The 17,003-nt window shown below is 37.8% G+C and overlaps 3 protein-coding genes across 5 annotated transcripts; 1 reads left to right on the top strand and 2 right to left on the bottom strand.

Moving 5' to 3' along the window:
* The first annotated feature begins 289 nt into the window (after window positions 1-289).
* LOC105164827 (putative histone H2A variant 3) lies at window positions 290-2,856 on the top strand. The gene is made up of 2 exons (XM_011083613.3): window positions 290-559; window positions 2,264-2,856. The coding sequence occupies exons 1-2, from the start codon at window positions 449-451 to the stop codon at window positions 2,558-2,560; spliced, it is 408 nt and encodes a 135-aa protein (XP_011081915.1). The 5' UTR covers window positions 290-448; the 3' UTR covers window positions 2,561-2,856.
* A 1,156-nt stretch (window positions 2,857-4,012) lies between these two features.
* LOC105164826 (3-ketoacyl-CoA synthase 11) lies at window positions 4,013-6,687 on the bottom strand. The gene is made up of 3 exons (XM_011083612.3): window positions 6,492-6,687; window positions 6,232-6,300; window positions 4,013-5,985 (listed from the first exon to the last, which is right to left on the bottom strand). The coding sequence occupies exon 3, from the start codon at window positions 5,956-5,958 to the stop codon at window positions 4,423-4,425; it is 1,536 nt and encodes a 511-aa protein (XP_011081914.1). The 5' UTR covers window positions 5,959-5,985; window positions 6,232-6,300; window positions 6,492-6,687; the 3' UTR covers window positions 4,013-4,422.
* Window positions 6,688-8,899: 2,212 nt separating this feature from the next.
* On the bottom strand, window positions 8,900-16,942 carry LOC105165069 (DNAse I-like superfamily protein). 3 transcript variants are annotated; one of them, XM_088882146.1, is made up of 15 exons: window positions 16,825-16,942; window positions 16,167-16,572; window positions 15,646-15,812; window positions 15,354-15,419; window positions 14,696-14,748; window positions 14,348-14,429; window positions 14,176-14,225; window positions 13,324-13,411; window positions 12,325-12,417; window positions 12,155-12,187; window positions 11,948-12,036; window positions 10,812-11,853; window positions 10,621-10,706; window positions 10,058-10,142; window positions 8,900-9,357 (listed from the first exon to the last, which is right to left on the bottom strand). In XM_088882146.1, the coding sequence occupies exons 1-15, from the start codon at window positions 16,900-16,902 to the stop codon at window positions 9,277-9,279; spliced, it is 2,499 nt and encodes an 832-aa protein (XP_088738272.1). In that variant the 5' UTR covers window positions 16,903-16,942; the 3' UTR covers window positions 8,900-9,276. The 3 variants fall into 3 exon arrangements, with proteins under 3 accessions (XP_088738272.1, XP_088738273.1, XP_088738274.1); XM_088882147.1 differs by lacking the exons at window positions 15,646-15,812; window positions 16,825-16,942 and having other exon boundaries at window positions 16,167-16,524; XM_088882148.1 differs by lacking the exons at window positions 16,167-16,572; window positions 16,825-16,942 and having other exon boundaries at window positions 15,671-15,809.
* Window positions 16,943-17,003: the final 61 nt, after the last annotated feature.

Here is a 17,003-nt window from a genome sequence, read left to right on the forward strand (position 1 = left end):
AATTTTACCAAAATTCACAAAATTTAGATGTTAATTGATTAATAATCAACCAGCAAGCATCATTTATTAGACTGGTCCCCAAAAGATAACCAAATTAAGATCTGTCATCAAACTTAATAGATCTCATCCGGCCCATCATTTTTAGGCCCAACTGTTTATGGGCCATAGATTCCCAAGAATGATCCAACAATGATGCGTATTTCTCAAATTCTGATCCGACCCGAACAATGAGTGTTGCTATTTTGGACTTTTGGCCCACACATAGAATATGGTAAAAACACACACCGTAAAATCTCCAAAATCCCAATCCAAACAGTTCCCTCTTCATAGAGAGAGAGAGAGAGAGAGGTACTCGATTATCTTTCATCTTCCTCCCGTGACGCTTTCGATTTTTCTTTCTTGCTTTCTCAATTCGTGAACAATCGTTAGATCTGTGTAAAGAAGTAAAATGTCGGGGAAAGGGGCGAAGGGATTGTTGACGGGGAAAACTCCAGCGTCCAAGGACAAAGATAAGGACAAGAAGAAACCCATCTCTCGGTCTTCTCGTGCTGGACTTCAGGTTTTTTCTTCTTCTTCGTTTTTTGGTTTTTTCATTTTATCTGATCACTTCAATTTTTGGCACTTTTGCTCTTGGCTCCGTTTGTTTTTTTCTTGTTTGGGCTATGTTTAACGTTTTTGTATCTTGTCAATTGCCAGTTGTGCGTTCTATGGGCTTAGAAGAGATGGATTGTGTCCTTTTTCAGTATGTGTTTTGGGCTTTTGGAATTTGGTTTTCCTTTGGGTTAGGGTTTGTTGAGGGTTCTTCTTCCTTTTTGGTTTCTCATCTAATTTTGTATTGGTGTTTTTTTTTTGATAATTGTCTAGTGTACTTGAGTAATTATGGTTTTTCCTGGTGATATGTTTTGTTGTATTTGAGGTGGGGCTTTCATGAAGCTTACGTTTTTATGCGGGTTGCGGTTGTGAATTTTGAATTGTCTACAACATTTGATGCCTATAACGGAGAAAGAAAAAGTTAAACATCAGAAGAGCAAAGCTGATGCAACTGGAATCTTTCAATTTGATAGCTGCAACTCAATGGATGAGGAGATGTTGATCAGTTGTGCTAGGCCGTGGAATTCGGGTGTCAGAAGGGAGCTTGCTTAAATCACTGAATGTTGTATAGAGAGGTTTTTGAATATGACTCAAATGACTGGGAAGAGAGACTGACTGGAGTAAGACTTCTCCCGAATTACTCGTGGCCTCAGCGCCGCAAATTCGATCCAAGGTTGGGAGGGGTATGTGGGAGTGAACGAACAGAGTGAAGTGTAGTATACTGGACCGGCCCATAGGTGTGGGGTAGTTTCTTTCCATATGAAATGGGGCAAAAAATGCACTCAAAAGAGTAGATTGCGCATCTGAGTTGATAACCCATCTAGGAACCTGATTCTTTTTCCTAAAAATTGCAGCATTTTAAGAGATGGCAGAACAGCTAGCACAGATGGATCTTTCTTATCGTGCTTTTCGTTGCGGGTTTGGTCTGTTTTTAGTAGAACCTTGAAATATTTTTTAAAAAGTATTCAACCTGTCTCCTGTCTATAATTCAAGTTTCTTTCAATAAATTGATCATAAAAAAATTAAAAAATTAAAAAAAAAAAAAAAACTACTTTTGTCTATGGTGGATGTGAGAACTGGAAGGTTATATTGAAGTTAGAACGATTTCTTATGAGTGGAGAATAAGTTCTGACACATTCTCTGTTACATGGGATAATGATAGACATCGACTCAATTTCATCAATTTTCTTGCACTCTCTGGATTTGATTGTGGTTGTGCTAAGGGGCCAAAAAACCAGAGCTGACATGAGCTAAGACGGACTTGAAGTGAATTTTTGTCTTGGGCTAACTGAGCTTCTTGGAGCTAAAGCATAAAATCAGAAGTTGGAATTGGTCTCAAATTAATTTTACTTTATCTCTCTTAACTCCCTCAAAAAAACATATCATATGTCAGAAAGATTCATGTTAATAAGACAAAAAATGAAATATAACATTGTTGTTAACTTGAGTCACAAAAGCTGTCATAAGTTAGAGCTCTGGTTATTGATTACTTGGGCTGCACTTAAAAATTTTTACCTGTTTCCTGCAATTTCTTGTGTTGTCTTGCGTGAAACCTGGTGAAACTGTGAAAGACCTGCATTTCTTTTGGCTCACAATTTACTTGCTGGAAAAGTGCGATATTTCATATTTTAATAGCTATATAATGAAACCAACTCATCGTGTTTTCCTGTAGTTTCCTGTCGGACGTATCCACCGACTTCTGAAGGAACGAGTTACAGCTCATGGAAGAGTGGGTGCTACAGCTGCTGTCTATTCTGCTGCCATTTTAGAGTACCTAACTGCTGAAGTGTTGGAGTTGGCTGGAAATGCTAGTAAGGATTTGAAGGTGAAGCGTATAACACCTCGGCATCTGCAGCTTGCTATACGTGGTGATGAGGAACTTGATACCCTCATAAAAGGAACCATAGCTGGTGGTGGTGTGATCCCACATATACACAAGTCACTGATCAACAAGTCCTCCAAGGAATAAACTATATAGTATCATTCGCACTGTTCTGTTGACCGTGGATGAGATGGCAATTGACAGATCTGTGGGGGTTAAGATTTTAGGCTTAGGCTGTCTAAATTTTAGATGTTTTATTTGTGTCATGTTGTGAAGCTGAAACCGGTTGATTGAATTCTGTTTAAGAGTTCAAGAGACATTTGGCCGTAGGCTTCATTTCAAATGTATTACATAAATGCACTCATGCAACATGGACATACTGTTTGTTTTCTGTGAAGTGTGATACAGAGTCATGATTGCAATTATTTTTATTTGTTTGGTCAGGTGATGAGCTACTGTAGTTAGGTATGGTCATTGTTGCTAGTATGTTTCTGTATGTCTCTGATTTTTGCACTTTAAGATTTCAGCTAGCCAGGTGGGTTTGTGATTGTATAGCTCCGGTGAGACTACCCAGTGAATGAATTTTGTACTGATGCAGCTGTGTTTGTGTTGATTGCACCTGTGTTCAAAACCCAAAACTACTGGCAGCGTGCAAAGAATCCACACAATCTTTCCCTCTTCCCCACCTCATTTCCAAAGACTGGAAGAACATGGGTTTGTGTATAACTGTATATATTTGTTTCTTATCCTTAATTTTGTTCTGTACTTTCTTCTGCATTGGTAGTTGGGTTCATTGTAATTGGGAACATTGGGTTGCTTCCAAGTTTTGAATGTTTCCCAATTTTGTTTCAACTTTTGGCTGAGTCTACTCTAAATTCTTGTTTTGTTATTCTTCCTCTTATTGGCTGTGCTTCTAGGTAAGAAGGGAGTAGAAATTGTGCTCTTGAGGTAGAACGGTATACTCCTAATATCCTGACAGCAATATATGGTACAACTTGAAAAGGACTAAATAGTGCTGGGGGTAGTAATGTGCTCGTATTTTAGGTTCCCGGTGCAATATGATCATAAGACTCCAAGAAGCCATTCTTTGTCTAACGAACAAATCTATTTCCAAGGAATTATGGGTTCTACTACAACAGATGAGGGATGAGAGATATGGCACTTGGACGTGAGCCCGGCATTGTGCTCTTTTATGTAGGTTGCTTGCTATGTTAATTGGTCCTCGTAATTGTAGTTTAGTGTAGGCATTCTTGGAGCAGATCTGTGTAAATCACAGATTTTAATCCAGAAGCTTTAAAGCCAGAATCAATATATAAAACTGGGGTGTCGGATCAAGTTTCCCCATGGACTAATGGCACCATTTGTCATGACAGGTTTGTTCAAGTAGAGACACAACTGTTCAACCAGTAGTCAGGTCTAATCAAATCACTAGCAGAGTCGCCTGCATGAATCTTTAGTTGGAAGGGGTTAATTATGCGCCCAGATGACTAGATGAATATAGTTTGAGAATTGAAGGCCCTAGACAAGAATTCATCAAGCAACGTAATTAACAGCCAGAAGCATTTTCCAACGAGTACAAATGATAATTGCTTAGCTCTCTTAACAGTTAAAACTGAAGATGAATAAATTAGAAATTAAGATTCAGATCAAGTAATACATATTCAGCACAATGACCTCAATAGAAGCAATAAACAAGTCAAAACGAGAAGCCTAGCATGTTCTCAATGTGATCCCCAGGTCAAAATGCATCCCTCGTATATCTCCAGGAATGCCAGCAACTTGCCAGAATAAATCAGATGGAAGGTCAACTACAAACTAGACACTTCAATGGCAATTCCTAGCACCTAACACAACGCGTTCTTCTCCTACAACCTTTGCATGGCAGCAGCATAGTCCACCGGTAGGCCAAGTGCAAAACAAATGGAAAGAGAAAAACAAAAGCTAACTGCAATTTAACCACTAGTTCCATCCCAAACTGCACATTCCACCAGATGCAAAAGGCTCAAGTATCAGATGGCTGAGACCTTAGGAACCTCCACAGGAAATTGGTGAATTTCATCCATCCATGGGTTCTTCTCCTTTGCTGGATTTATAGTCCTTAGAGCTTTCCAAACAGCGCTGTTACATTTGAAACCAGATCCAAAAGCTATCTGCCAGGTCCTGTCTCCCCTTTTAATCCTTCCTTTGGCTTCCGAATATGCCAATTCGTACCAGAGAGAGCTGCTTGAGGTGTTGCCGAATCGATAGAGAGTCATCCTTGAAGGCTCCATGTGCCAGTCAGAGAGTTGGAGGTTTTTCTCTAATTCATCCAGCACAGCCCTTCCACCAGCGTGGATGCAGAAATGTTCAAAAGCCAATTTGAAATCAGGTATGTAAGGCTTTAGCTTCATCTTGAACAGCTTTTTCCCCACCAGGGTGGCAAAGAAAAGCAACTGTTCAGACATGGGCAGCACAAGAGGACCCAAAGTTGTAATATTGGTCTTCAAGGCATCACCAGCAACGGCCATCAAGTCCTTTGACAAAGCAACTCCAATTTTCCCTTTGGAATCCTCCATTTGGGTGACACAAGAGAAACATTTATCGTCCGAACCCTTGTGGGTTCTAACAGTATGGACCAATCGGTACTTGGATCTCCAGTAGTCAGATCGTTTATTTGACAGCAAAATGGCAGCACCTCCCATACGGAAGAGACAGTTTGAAACAAGCATGGATCTCTCATTCCCAAAATACCAATTCAGAGTAATATTCTCCATGCTGATTACCAGAGCATAAGTATTGGGATGTACCTGTAGAAGATCTTTGGCAAGATCAATTGATATTAAACCAGCACTACAACCCATCCCACCTAGATTGTAACTAATTATGTTTCCCCTGAGTTTGTAATGGTTAATAACCATAGCAGATAAAGAAGGTGTGGGATTGAAAAGACTGCAATTGACAATCAAAATCCCAATGTCCTTCGGCTTTAGAGAGGTTTTGGCAAGCAGTTCATCAATTGCACCAAACATCACAGTCTCAGCCTCTTTTCTTGCTTCCGCCATACAGGGATTTGGTGGAACCCGCAGCACAGCCTCAGGGAGATAAGTAGACTCACCAAGGCCTGACCTCTCAAGAATTTTCCTCTGGAACTCGAGATTTTCTTCAGTAAACGTCCCAGTCAACCGTGATCTCTCCATGAAAATCTGCCTTGTGCATTTCCTATCATCATTGGGCTTATAACACGAGAAGTTCACGAGGTACACGGGGCGAGGACGGGTGAGGAAATAGACAGTCGATAAAAAGACCAAGAGGGCCGAGCAAACTATCACTGATATGAGATTGAATCTAAGATGGTCCCAGAGAACATAAAGGTCTTGGAGAGAAAATGTGGACACTTGGGCTGCAATCACCACAACTAGAGGCGACAAAAACAGGTACATCCCATGGGTTATGAGGTAATGATAACCAAGCTTCACATACTTCAACTTTACAGATTGTTTGAAATCAGGGAGCTTCCGAGACGAAGAGGGTGGAATCAAGGGTGTGCTTGCTGTCGTCTCACTCATTTTTTCACTAATTAAATCCTCGACCCTCTGGAACAAGAGAAGAAATTCAACGGGATCAGGAAAGGTCATATATTCAAGATCTCCAAATTAATATAGCTATATTACAAAAAGGGGCATCATATATAATTGCAACTACGATGAAAAAATTTAAATCCTTAGAACTGGAACCTTTCCCGGATCTAAAGAGCCCTACACCAAAAAATTGGAAGAAAAAATTCCAGATTTCATATCTAGATGCATAATCAAAATCCAATCTACATCCAAAGAACATACCTTTCCACACACTCTCTCTATTAAAGAAGCTTGTAATGCAGCTCCAAAATTCAAAATCTCAGAAAATCCCTGCAAAATCAGAGACCCATTTTCACAAAAATCAACAAAGACACAAATGATGGCCAAAGATTTCAACTTTTATCATTAGAATTTGTCTTTACCACAATAAACACAATTTTTTTTAAAAGAAAAATAATAGAACAAAAAAACCCAGAACTGATTATTGCAAGACATGCCTAAAAGATAGACAGATCGTATACCTAATACTTTTCTCATCCACGGCAAAGAATTTCCCTGAGAAAACTATGTGTGAGTGTGTAGAGAGAGAGAGAGAGAGAGAGTTGTGTTCTGGGAAGAAGAAGAGAGTATAGAGGAGGTGTTTGGGTCAATAATATTCACCAAAGGCTGCGAGTGGCGACAATGTGAAGACGTGATTTGAATGCAGCATGTTCTTTAGTTTGTGTTGTATGCGTTGATGAGTTGTATTTTTCCTAATCTACATTCTTATTTCATGTACAAATTCTCTCTGCTTTTATTATATATATATATTTTTTAAAAAAACTAAATTATATATAAATTATTTATTATAAAAAATAAATATTCCATAAATTAATGATCATCTAATAAATAATAAGGAATTTTTACTAAATGATTATTAACTTCAATAAAGTAATTATAATTTTTAAAATAATAAAAAAATTTAAAATTTGCGTCGTAATTTATCCTAAAATCTATTTAACATTTGTCTTGCTATACAATATCGGGTGACAAAAATACAAATTGGCACCCAGAATTATTGAGGGAGTGTTTGGTGGTTTGAATACGCAAAGAGGGTTGTAGAAATCACAAAGAAAGAAAAGTGGGATAAGGAATATGAGATAAGTGGAATGAGAATCAAATTCTGATAAAAAGCTCCATTTTTGTTGATAGTGGGATAAGAATTTGTGATATTTAGGAGGAAGGTAGGGTATATTTAGTTCAAAAGCTTTTGGGGTCTTAATTGTAGATGCAATCGGAGTAATTCTAATATTTGTCTGGAATTAGGTTAAACTAATGCAGAATCAATCCAAGCCGATGGCATTAGGTTAGGATAGGAACAGTGCAATTTTGGCATCAAGGTGCAGAGTGTTGGTGGAGTCGGTATTGCAGTGTTTGCATTGGATTAAAGCTATTATGGATATGGAGTATAGTTTTATAAGGACTTGGATACTTCGATACTTATCTTTTTGATTAAGATTCTTCTAATATCATATCAATGAGTCTTTGTTTTTACAATCGATAGACAAAAAATACGGTGGAGATATCCGATTTAAATTTTTTTTGATGCGGCACAATAATTCCTTGTCCTTGTGTAAATTAACTTGAATCATAATTATGCTTAAAAGGCGACTTATCATTATATTTCCACCGAAATGATAGTTAAATTAAAGTTTCTCATTATATTTACAAGTCCTGTTGGTACTATTACTACAATTATTTTGGGAAGAGTTTTCTTGATTCCATCCTATGAAATAATATATTATTGTTTTTTATCAAATCATACATTTTTTGCTATTCAAAACATTACATGTTATAAAAGGAATTGCAAACTTCGAATATCAAATGTACAAGTTAAGAGTTGTGGTCTGAACCACCTGACTTTGGATCCCCAAAGATTTGCAAGTCGTCTGTTGTTTTTACTTTCTTTTATCTTTTTTTCCTTATTGTTTTTCTTCTAGAAGGGATAATAATATTTATATTGACTTATCTATAATCCGTTTACACAAGTTATTTATAATTTTTTGCATAATTATAAAAACTACTCTTGGCTATCAAAATGCAAAAATTAGTTTGTGTAACGATGCTGACATCTCTAAGGGGTGTATGTGTAACTTTTCCAAAAAAAAAAAAAAAAGATGATATTGATATTGTTGATTGATATACGGTGTCATCATTCAAAATGTATGAATAATTTACATAAATATATTATAGATTAAGAGGTGTACTATAATTATGAATTCAAATTTGAATTCCATTATTCTAAAACAGAAAAGAAAGTGAAAGTGGGGTGGAGAGGAAGCAATAATTGGGTTTGAAAAGTCAAGGGGCCGGCAACGCGTACAACTAAAATCGTTTGAAAGTCAAATAGGTCGTGTTCCCGCATGAAGGAAAATGGTAATCTCCCCTGATCTAAGTTGTAAATACCATTTCAAATTATTGAAATAATAACCCATTGTCTAAAGTATAAATATTTTATTTAATCCTTTTAGGTTCAAGAAAATGTGCAAATTGAGCGGAAACAAATTCAAGAGTTTTTTCGTGAACACAAAGAATAGTGATATCAACAGTGAAATAACGCAATGTAACAAGAAACAACAGCTGTATGTACGATGAGAAAAGCGTGGTGGACTTGGTCTTCTGTATTTTTTTCCAAAAAGCGACACATCTCGTCTCGAGTAAACGACAACGCTTGGAACACAGACGGGCAGTCACGTGGAGGGCTGCTCCTCTTCTCTCACTTCTCATATTCAGTAACAAAGGAATTATTCCATGACTTGTCTAACAATTACTTAAAATGTGGTCACATGGCGGACTCCCTCCACGTGCTACTGCCTCATAAATTATCCATATTTCAGGTGTGTTTCAATAAAAGAAGGGCTGGAGAAAGGGAGACATATTGCATTCAAGCTGATGAAATATTTCGTATGATCATATCATGTGAATGAATACTGATGATCACAGGCTGTCCAGATTCCAGCCAGTAGTCGTCCAGGACATCTCCACTTAATTTACAACTCAAGAAAACGATGTTTCCGGGCCCCGGGGTGGCAACATCAACCACCATTCATCATGGATCATGGATGCAAGTTCAACTATACTAATTGCTACGATTACAACTGTCGATCGCTGTAGACCAATGATGATCTAGTATTGAAACTGGGCTCATAAGAAAAATAGTCCAGCAAGCTCTGATGTTTGGAGGGAGCCTGGGATTTTCGCTCCTGCTCCAGAGCACTCCGGTTGCTCGGTGAACGGCAAAGGTGAAATAAACAAGACTGTCAAGTATCATTGGCTGGGTTTCTCGGAGGAAATGTCTTTAGTGAACGCAAATTCCGAAACCAATGCAATATGATCACTTCCCCATTTCTGAAAAATAAAAGCCCAACAAGAAACATTATATAACATGAGGAGTGAAACAGTATTGAACCATGTATAGAATGGAATTTAGGACTCTTTCTGAAGATATTAAGATGCTGTTTGACCAAAATTCACCCAAAAGCATGTAGAAAAACAATGCCTTTTTATCAAGCTGAAAATGCTGCAAGCTGATAACCGACAAGTATTACTTGAAAAAAGAGTTTCAGTTTTGCGAATAGCACAAGATAGTTGACTCACAGTTTTGTGAATAGCACAAGATAGTGACTCGATGAAATCGATATTTGCTCTTCTCAAATATTTAAATTCTTGTAAAAAAGGGAGCTCACAGAATAAGAAACAACAGATCATCTAGCAGGTGCTTTTCATTTCATTGCTATTATGACTCAGTTGGGGACATATTCACTACGGTTTGTGAGCACTGATATCCCCAAAGTTCTCATAATAAACTTCTTATTCAACTTGGTAACTTTTCTTTCAAAATCTAACCACCATCTTCACGTTTGATGTGTGCTTTCAGCTCGTACATGATTAAGGAGATCAATCTACTTCACATGGTTCTCACTTTTCAAGAAATTCATCTACGTTATGATTCTTATGAAGTATATTAATCATGAACTAACTTTGCTAACTCAGAGAAATTATGATATAGTGATCTAACATAATTTACTCGAAATTTTAGACATTACACCTTTGTAGGAAATCCCCGAGTTTGCTGCATAACATGCTTGGGAATTGGAGCAAGAACCTTGGCAGTTTGCAGCCCTTCAGAATGCCTGGACAGAAGAGATTATATTTAACTGTTTCAGCTCAATTAAATAGTTTTCCAAATGAAAATAAATATTATTATGCACATGCATCGAGTCAGAAATACTTTAAAAGCAATATTTCTGAAGAGCAAGTGTTTATGATTTTATCATCAGTGTAGCAGCAGAACTAAGAGAAAAAAATAGCTGGGACATCTTTACATGCTACGATATGATAGCTGTGGAGCCTGCTAGAAAGCCAATGGATGAAATGATCACATGTAGATTATAAATGCAAGGATAGATTATATGAACATTGGAAGAGAGGATCATGCATCCTAGAATACATAATCTCAACCTTCAGCTTCATCCACCATATAGACTATTAACCATATGTGGAATAAATCTTAGGAAACATAACGCCCACAGGCCTGCTGCTGCCCCAATTCGTCCAGAGAGAAGAAATACATCTGATAGATGATAATATTGAAAGAGGAATATGACTGACCATATGTAATCAACTGTGCCTGAGAAACGCCTGTGGTAGCTCGTAATGAGCGGTTCACCACTGGAATCTCTTAACCCCGATGCGTTCTGCAAGAGTAGAAAGCCTTACCCTTCATTACTAAAAAATAACCACTTTTCCAACATTGAGCACCCTAAAGAAAATTACAAGTCATTGTTTGTAAAGTTTTGTACCTCAACTTCTGCATATGCACTTGTCAACTTCAAAGGATGTTCCATGATCTTGCAGTCTGCACTACCTGTAGCTATTTGTGTTTCTGCTGGAGTCCAAGCTGATGGATTGTATGACGAATTTTCCACAGGAAGTATAATATCATTATTAACATTATTGTTCTCATCGAGAATCTCACCACCACAAGAATGCAGCTTTTGGCTGGGGGAGCTAGGATCTAAATCAGCTGGAAAGGAACTTTGGCCAGTACTATGTAATTCAGATAAAAATGATTCAGAATCCTCACTGAGTTCGTGTGTAACCCCATCAGTTATATTAAGTGTCAAGTCCCCAAATTTCTCATCCAACGTGAAATCAGCACTTACACATTCATATGAAGTAGAACTGTAAGACAGATTACCATGGTTATTATTTACAGCTGAAACAGACGAAGCAACCCCCAAAAATTTCGAAGAAGTGACACCAAGAGAGTTGGAAAACAATTTTTCAGAAGGTCCCTCAAGTTGAGATTTATTAGAGTCATATGTCCCTTTGGACTCGGATGTTTCAGTTAGATCATTTGAATGGTTGTCAGGCAAGCAAAGGGGTTTAATCTCGTTATCTGGGGCCTTATAGAATGTTTGTAAGTTCGATTCGACTTGTTCTCTCAGTTCAGTCTCCTTGGAGTGGATATCTTCACCAGAACACTCCATGAAAGCAACTTCATTTGTACCCGTAGCTGGATGTATAGGAGATTCAGTGTTATCTTCAGCGCTACTAAGCCTTTCATTCAAGACATCGTGCTGGACAGATGGAGCCAATATACTCTTGCTTGAACAACTATCGGCTGTATCATGGCTATGCGATTCATTAGATCTCTTAATGCAAGATTCAGGGGTATCACCCACCACTGAACGTCCAGGTTCAGAGTAGCTTCCTGTAGAAGAGGTATCTGGGGAACAGCGAGGATAGATTAACTTCTGTGCATCTAAAGGCAAATCTGGTTCTTGCCTTTTTTGAGAATAAACTGTAGCGGCTTGAATAGAATCATTAGCAGCTTGTGACCTGCATTATGGCGTAAGCATTCCACCACAAATGACAGTGAATAATACTTCAAGACCTCACCAGACAAGTCATTTACCAGCAAGCAGGCATATACCTAAAATCAGGAGAAGAAGGCCTAGATGGACGTATTTCAGCGGAGGCCTGGCCAGAAACCTGATCTCGGGCCAGCTCTGACAGATCTAGCTGCAGTAAGATAAAGAAAATTCTGAGTCTCTTTAAGCTGTCCCATTTATGGAGATCTGAGAAAGAGAGAAAGCAAGAAAGGAGGAAAACATAAAGCAAATATGAAGCCACCGAATACCTTTTGTTCTCTGATAAAGTTGTACATGGGACTCTGATTAGGTGTTGTTGACATCAAACATAGTCAGAGAGAGGACCATGGAGGATTAAGTTCGAATCAAAACAATAAGGGAGTACATAAAGCAAGAAGGTAGATTTGGATAGTATTTATAATGCACACAAACAAACAACCTTGGGAGTGCAGTTAAAGTCTCCACAGATAACTACAGGAGCATCATCCCAAAGCTTGGAAACAGCATGTGCCCTGTCCAGGAGCACCCTGATCTGATAGAGAAAAATGTAATCAAAGAAATATGTAAATACTAACATGCATTTCCAAGATGAATATTTCAGTACTATACACTAAAAATCAAGACAATCTACAGATGAGATCATGAAAACATCAATTTGAAATCCAAGATAAGAGAGCTTCTATACAAGAAGAGAGTTCGACAAAGTGACTATTGGTAAAAGAAAGAGTATATAACTAGCATACAGGCAACACCTAGCTGAACCTTAGCTGCAGAAAACTGTATTCTGAATAAGATTTGAGAAAGAAAAATAAAGAAAATTTCAGACTCAGCCTCACATATATTCAGCTACTGCAGTGACTAAAGGAATGATAAACGGCCTGTAATCTAGACATTGGACAACATAAAATTTTCCCAGACAATTATAGAATATCAGAGAAAGCTAAGAGCAAGAAGGAAAAAAAAAAAAAAAAAAAAGCTTATTTTTGTTAAACTAGCTACTGTTATGCAGGCTTCCCAAACTCAAACAAATTCCAGAAATTCCATTTTTCAGGGCCTTCCTTATACATCATGATTGGTAGTTTTTTCCTCCTATCATGCTTTCCAACTGTTTAAGGGGGAAGGCCAACAGGGAAAAGAAGGGGGGGGGGGGGGAGGATACATCCACAACTATTCTTTACATACAACCTTCATGGTGACAGAAATCGACATTGATTGATGGATTATTGCCATGTTTAGAAGGGTACATCATTCAACAGGGGGACCAAAGATTCATTGAAACACTAGACTGAATCCTATATTTGTGATGATTCACATAGGAATTATCTAGTCTATAATAAGAAACCAATCATTGTTATTCAAGGGAAATGCAGATGAGTGCAATGTACTTACTCATATGAGATAACAAAGATCAAACAGAATCACTGAGCAACACTAGTACCTGTCCGAGCTTAACATCTCCCCGTCTAGGATTGAAAAGCACATGAATGTTGCAAACAACAACTCTGTTAGAGCTTGCTGAGGTGCAACTGCAAAACTTTGCTATCTTTAGCAAAAGTCACAATATCTTCTAATAAGATTAATATATATATATATATATATATATATATATATATATATGAACAAAAAACACAATTATGTGCAACATTAACATGCATGTTCCATAAAGAGATAGGACACCTAACCACTAAATAAAGATTGGTTTTCAACATCTAATTGCTCTTCAAGGTTTTTGCAGACTCGTGATGTTCAATTCTCTCAAATGTTCTTTAGGGAACCTGGAAAAGATTAAAGCATTTACCATTGACATACTCCAGTATCACCTTCTTGTAAAGGCACATTTTTCTTCTTCTCCTCCTTCATTTTTCCAGTTTGAACTTTAGAAATTCAACAAAAGGCATCATGGGGAATAACAACCTTTTAGGTGATTCACTAACACAGTGATGCCACTATATATTCGATTTGTTATTAGCTGCAGTATCTGAAGTGACTTAATGATCTGAATTCAAAAGGCACATGAATCTAATGGATGATAAAAATTCAGGTTTAATTAGTAGAAGGGATTAAGTCATCAAACACCTAGCTATGTAGCAGAACAGAATGTCATGGTAATACTTTCAATATCTGTTAGAAGGGTCTTTGATAATTCTCTTGGTTGAAAACCTTTTAACAAAGTATCTGAGTCGTAAATATCTCCATGAAATGATGAAAAAGACATTATTCATACGCTCATCAAACAAAGTTTTGAGAAATCATAGGAAGATCCAAATAATAAATGAAACAAAAGTCTTGCCTTGGAGACATAGTTGATGCCGCATTATTTTTATTCTGCCCACTCAGAGTCTATTCAAGAAGAAAAAAGAAAATGAATGAACAAGTACACATCTTAGAGAGTCAAGAACAGCATTTATATACTCAGAGTCTCAGTTATTGTTTACTCAAAAGTACTCTGAGAACTGATGTACCTCGAACACACATATCTGGGCAACGTTATCCCGGAGTCCAAGCTTATTGTACTCAATTGATTCTTCATGCAGCAACTTGAACCTAAAACACAATTCACTTATTTAATTCCAGTTCAAAGTATATTACATATGCTTCAACCTGAAGGACAAAATACAGAATACAAAGTTATCTTCAGCATGCTAAGACCAAAAGGAATAACTTGCCAGCTCTTTTATGCGTCTGAAGCCACCAATTACATGCTAGAAATGCAAAAAATGTGGAATCAAATAGACTTGCACAAATGCTAAAAGAGATTTCCATGAGTGGATACTTCCATTTTAAATGCCTGCAATAAGTGGAATTGATACCTTGAAGCATGCCAAAATATGGCACAACCATCGGCAGGATCACCAGTTCGCATCTAAAAAACAATAAAAAATGATCATCTACATTGTTTAAACATATCACATTCTCAGAGCATGCTCTGAAAAAAGATATTAACTTAAAACTCTAGAGTTACTGTACAAAACCTCATTGCCTGTAATGGAATTTGGCCAAGAAAGTGTACAACAATGGGTATGTCCACCCCCCTACTTACTATCCTGTATAAACAAGGGCTTGGCCTGCCTGGGACTGTGATAAATACAAGGACGATTACAAGCCTTAACTCTTCCTTTATAATATTACCTCTGAAAACCTAGGAAACCATCACAACTTAATTCTAATATATGCTATGTTGGTGTGATTTCTCAGACGAGCAAACCAATTAACAAGTTGATCAATGCTTATCGAAACTGTAACTCTTTCTACCTTACCACGTCATACAAGCTCAACAATTTAAGCACAACAACTCTAATATTTGGTTGACCTGAAAATCTAGTGAGATTAATCCAATCACAACCAAGAACCAAACCAAAATGCTGCATGATTGTGTGTGAGTATGCAATAACTAACACTTAATTTCTCCAATGGCATGAACCAAATTTCATAGATAACATCAAAGCAACTAAGTATGTTCCAGGTAACCTTCCAGATGCCATTGTACCCACGGGGCTTCAATTCTGCTGCTATGTCTTGAAATCTATCAACCTCCTGGTTTTCAAATGAAAATACAGATAAAAAACTCCTAATCAGTTACTTTAATACATACTATGGGAGACTAAAGCAAACAAATGGTCACAGGAAATAAATACAAAGAGCAAACCAGAAAAGTGTGACAATCATATGATAAGGAATCTATGATCCTTTCTCAAAACTTATATATTAACTATGACTAATCTGCTAACAGGTATCAAGCAAAAGCATCACGGTCATAAACCTGAAAACACAAAATGTCAGCTGACCATAATCCAAGCTCAAAAGTTATATTTTTCTTGCGCCAATTCCAGTCCATGATGTAGCGAGGAATGTGGAAGTAAAGTTTTTGCCAATGATCGGTGGCCAAGTAGTCAGCTAGTATGTTGTATGAGAGAACAGTGAACCGCTCTGCATAAAGGTATCAAGAGAAATACTTAACCCAGAAAAATTGTAGTCGACCGAGATAGTAGGCGACTTGTGAAACAAAGCAGAATTCCAAACTTGATACTAAGAAAAATAATTATGTGTGGCGTCATTCAGAATTTGATCTTTGAATCCCAAACTGAAAAGCCTGGCAATTTAGTAAGTACTACTCAAAGGAATAGGTATAAAAGTTCTAGTAAATAAACCAAAATGACATCATACAACGTTTCACAAAACATCGTCTTAATCAGCTCAAGCTTCTACTGTAACTCAAAATGTTCATAGCTAAAGATACAAAACAATAAATTCACGGAAAGACCATATGACACAAAAAATTACCACAATGACGAGGTGGCCCCGGTTTTGCATACTCCCAATCTCGATAATCCAGAGGCTTAGGGGCCCTTTGCCTGAAATGTTGCGGCCTTTGCTGTGGTCTAAACTGCTGATAATTACCAAAAGCTGGTCCCACCTGCCGTGGTTGCCCATAGGGGCGCGGCCCAGGAAGCTGCTGCGAGACAGGCGGACCTGGCCGGTACGATTGTGATCCAGGTCCATACAACTGCTGACCCGTTACATATTGAGGTGGTGGAGGAACAGCATTATAACTGGGTCGGAAACCGCGGTTGGCGTCTTGAACTGCACGGAAGTGGGAATCGCCGGACACGAATTCCCCGCGTTCCCCGCTTGCGGGACGGAATGGTCTTTCAGAGTAGCTTCTCCCATGCGGACGCCCTCCTCTGAACTGTAATAACGAAAACGTTAACTCTGAACTTGACTAATTACAACTGAATCCTCAAAATTGGAATTTACGAAAAGTTCACTAGAATTAGAACGAGTCAATTCCTAATTGGAACTTGGATGCTCAATTAGTTGATACAAAAAAAACAACGTTAGAAGAAAAGGGAAAAATTGCAGGCGAGATATTTCAGTTGCGGCGTGTGAGGTAGTCTACTTAAAATCTCGCTTGGAGAGAGTTTAGAGCTGCGGTCATTACATAGGGACGATAAGACATGCCGGCGTCGGAGATGGCAGCGACGGCGAGGGGACGGAAGGAAGGAGGGCGGCGATTCATTGAGGTCTAGCAGCTGGGATTGTGGAATTTGAAACTGAACAAAATACGTCGGTTTAATATATTTAATTAATAAACTATATATTATCATCAAAAATATATTT

Source organism: Sesamum indicum, linkage group LG6, assembly GCF_026168435.1.
Source record: "Sesamum indicum cultivar Baizhima isolate 11 linkage group LG6, ASM2616843v1, whole genome shotgun sequence".
Taxonomy (NCBI): Eukaryota; Viridiplantae; Streptophyta; class Magnoliopsida; order Lamiales; family Pedaliaceae; genus Sesamum; species Sesamum indicum.

What these genes read in the sequence shown, in the direction of transcription:
- LOC105165069 (XM_088882146.1), bottom strand. Translation starts at nt 16,902, where the DNA reads ATGAATCGCCGCCCTCCTTCCTTCCGTCCCCTCGCCGTCGCTGCCATC. An exon ending in CCCAGATATGTGTGTTCGAG is followed by an intron (nt 14,226 to 14,347) that starts GTACATCAGTTC and finishes CTTCTTGAATAG; the next exon opens with ACTCTGAGTGGGCAGAATAA. An exon ending in ACTTTAACTGCACTCCCAAG is followed by an intron (nt 12,188 to 12,324) that starts GTTGTTTGTTTG and finishes ACACCTAATCAG; the next exon opens with AGTCCCATGTACAACTTTAT.
- LOC105164826 (XM_011083612.3), bottom strand. Translation starts at nt 5,958, where the DNA reads ATGAGTGAGACGACAGCAAGCACACCCTTGATTCCACCCTCTTCGTCT.
- LOC105164827 (XM_011083613.3), top strand. Translation starts at nt 449, where the DNA reads ATGTCGGGGAAAGGGGCGAAGGGATTGTTGACGGGGAAAACTCCAGCG. An exon ending in CTTCTCGTGCTGGACTTCAG is followed by an intron (nt 560 to 2,263) that starts GTTTTTTCTTCT and finishes GTTTTCCTGTAG; the next exon opens with TTTCCTGTCGGACGTATCCA.